The sequence below is a fragment of the Bison bison genome, unplaced genomic scaffold (assembly GCF_000754665.1).
Source record: "Bison bison bison isolate TAMUID 2011002044 unplaced genomic scaffold, Bison_UMD1.0 scf7180017864472, whole genome shotgun sequence".
In the NCBI taxonomy this organism is placed as follows: Eukaryota; Metazoa; Chordata; class Mammalia; order Artiodactyla; family Bovidae; genus Bison; species Bison bison.
In genome coordinates, this window is record NW_011495033.1 from 10,620,193 (window position 1) to 10,622,871 (window position 2,679).

At 60.5% G+C, this 2,679-nt stretch overlaps 1 protein-coding gene across 1 annotated transcript in view; it reads left to right on the forward strand.

Moving 5' to 3' along the window:
* Positions 1-2,679, forward strand: part of ACACA (acetyl-CoA carboxylase alpha) — a 288,539-nt gene that overhangs the window by 277,066 nt on the left and 8,794 nt on the right. The window contains 2 exon segments of the mRNA XM_010861548.1: positions 5-70; positions 943-1,113. Coding sequence (XP_010859850.1) covers positions 5-70; positions 943-1,113 — 237 coding nt within the window.

Sequence of the window (2,679 nt, forward strand, 5' to 3'; positions counted from 1 at the left end):
CCAGGTGGCCGTGCAGTTTGCAGACCTGCACGACACCCCGGGCCGCATGCAGGAGAAGGGGGTCATTAACGTGAGTACGCAGCCCTGCTTCTGAGACCGGCTTGTCAGAGACACGCCGCCGGCCCATGTCCGCCTGGCGCGCGCACACGGGCTCCCTCGCAGGGAGCTGTCGGCTCGTGTGTGGAGGAGCCCGTGTTCTCTTCTGCAGAGGAGACCTTGTCCCTTTGCTATGCCTGTAATCATCCTAAAACAGTTCATGATTTAGGTTCCCGGGGATGACTCAGGAGGCGGGCTCCATTTTACTGGCGGGAATCTGAGTCCTACGCAGTGCCCTAGGGACAGCCGCCCCAGGGGTCCTCAGGCTGTGGGTTCCTCCAGGGTCAAGTCCAGCAGCAGCCAGTCCTCATTTAAAGTGAAGTGTTAGTCGCTCGGTCGTGTCTCACTCTTGGTGACCCCGTGGACTGTAGCCCGCCAGGCTCCTCTGTCCCTGGGAGTCTCCAAGCAAGAATGCTGGAGTGGGTCACCATGCCCTCCTCCAGGGGATCTTCCCAACCCAGGGATGGAACCCAGGTCTCCTGCACTGCAGGAGGATTCTTTACCATCTGGGCCAGCAGGGAAACCAAAACCTGCATGCAGGTTGAGCTATCTGCTCAAAACCAGCCCCACACACTGGCTATCTGGAAACTCGAGACACCCCCCGCCCCAGAACATCTCGGTCATGTGTGGGCCTGCCGTCAGCCAGGCCCATCCCTGCACGGTGCTGCGGTCGGGCTTGCGCGGGGCTGTGGCTCGGAACCAGGGAGACGTCTGCAGGGGCTGGGAGCTCATGGCCGGCTCTCAGGTCTCCGAGGCACTTACTGGAGAGTAGGGTTTGTGCCTGTGGAGTGCCTCCGGCCTGGGTACCGAGCTCGGGGGACTGAGCTTTCTGTTGTCCCGGGATAGGACATCCTGGATTGGAAGACTTCGCGCACCTTCTTCTACTGGCGGCTGAGGCGGCTGCTGCTGGAGGACCTGGTCAAGAAGAAAATCCACAGTGCCAACCCCGAGCTGACAGACGGGCAGATCCAGGCCATGCTGAGGCGCTGGTTTGTGGAGGTGGAGGGGACCGTGAAGGTGGGTGACCCCCGGGGGGCCTTCACGCCGCTCCTCACCCCTACCCCAGCACCGCCCGGCTCAGCGTCTGGGAGTCTCTGAGCCTCGGAAGGGGAGGGGGTACGGGCCTCAGCCTGTGTCCTCCCCGCAGTAACACGTCCTGACGGCTTGGGAGAGGGGCGGTCAGGCGTTCCTTGCAGCTCATTCAGTCATCCAGCAAACCTTCCTGAATGCTTCCGATCAATAAATACTGGCCAGGGAGAGAGGCAGACGTTGTTCCTGTCCTCGCTGAGCCCACCGCCAAGGCAGGGTGACTGAGGCCTCAAGAGGTCACGCACAAGAGTGGCCGACATCAACCATGGCAAACCTGCCATGGCAAACCATGGCAAAGCAGAGTCTGACCCGCTCTGTGGGCAGGGAGGGCAGAGTCTGAAAGATTTTTAGAAGTGATGTCTCAGCAGAGACCTGAAAACAGAGTAGGAAGGAAGCAGAGGCAAAGCTCGACTGGGGGAGGAAGGAACGTCTCAGGCAGAAGGAACAGCATGTTCCGAGCCTGATGGCGGGGGTGCCGCGCATGGGGCACCGCAGGTACGCGGGATGGCCCGGAGCTGGGGTGGCGAGGCTGGGGGAGCGTGCGGAGGGGCTGGGCTGTCCTGGGTTCTGCGGGAGCCGCTGAGTGTCTCACGGCAGTGGGACCTGTGTGAGGCGTGCCACCCCTCAGGGGCGGTGCTGAGGGGCGGGACCCTGACGTGGGCACGAAGGCTCCTGCTGAAGGTCTTCCAATCTCAGGTCCACAGCTCCCAGGGGTAACAGTGCGGGGCGGGCTGGGCTCAGCACCCACTGAAGCCGCGTCCCCAGCCATCCTGCCCCGGGGCTGCGGCCGGGACAGCCAAGCCCCAGCTCCTGCCTCTGGAACCCTGGGCTGCACAAGACCGTCCACGGGAAGATGGGCAGGAAAAGTCGGAACTTTTATTTCTATTTATTCTTACTAAGAAGAAGCAGTCAACCTGTATTCATAGTGACTATCTGGACTGAATCATAAACATCATACATACATTTTATCAGCATATGGGTAGTACGTGCTGGAAATACACTTCTCTCTTCCCGGTAGCCGTGTGACAGAAAACAGTTGGTGACTGCTGGCTTAGAGCACTGCTGAGGGGCTGCCTGGAGGGCCGGATGGTAGGCTCGCCGGCCTCCTCCCGGGAAGTGTCACCTGAGGTCTCCGCTGACTGTTCCCAGGAAGCAGTTCCAGGGCCTGCTGTCAGTTTTAAAGTCAGTGGGTCGGGGTGATTCTAAGATCCCCCCGTGTTAAGTCCCCCCTCTTCTTTACTGCCTTGGATAAATGTTTCGGATGTGCAGCCAGGGAGGACAGCTTTCTGCGACTTGCGGTTCAGGTTCAGGTCAGTCGATTATGTCAGTGGCCACTGGCAGCTTCGTGTGGAAGTTGGCATTGAAAGTCACGCAAGTGTAAAATAAGAGGTGGTTGTGCAGAGCGACCGGCCAGGTAAATGGAGTGTGCGCGGGCCGCCTGGAGAGGGCCTTCCTCCCGCCTTAGTCACTGACGGCCACGCACGGCCGGGACGG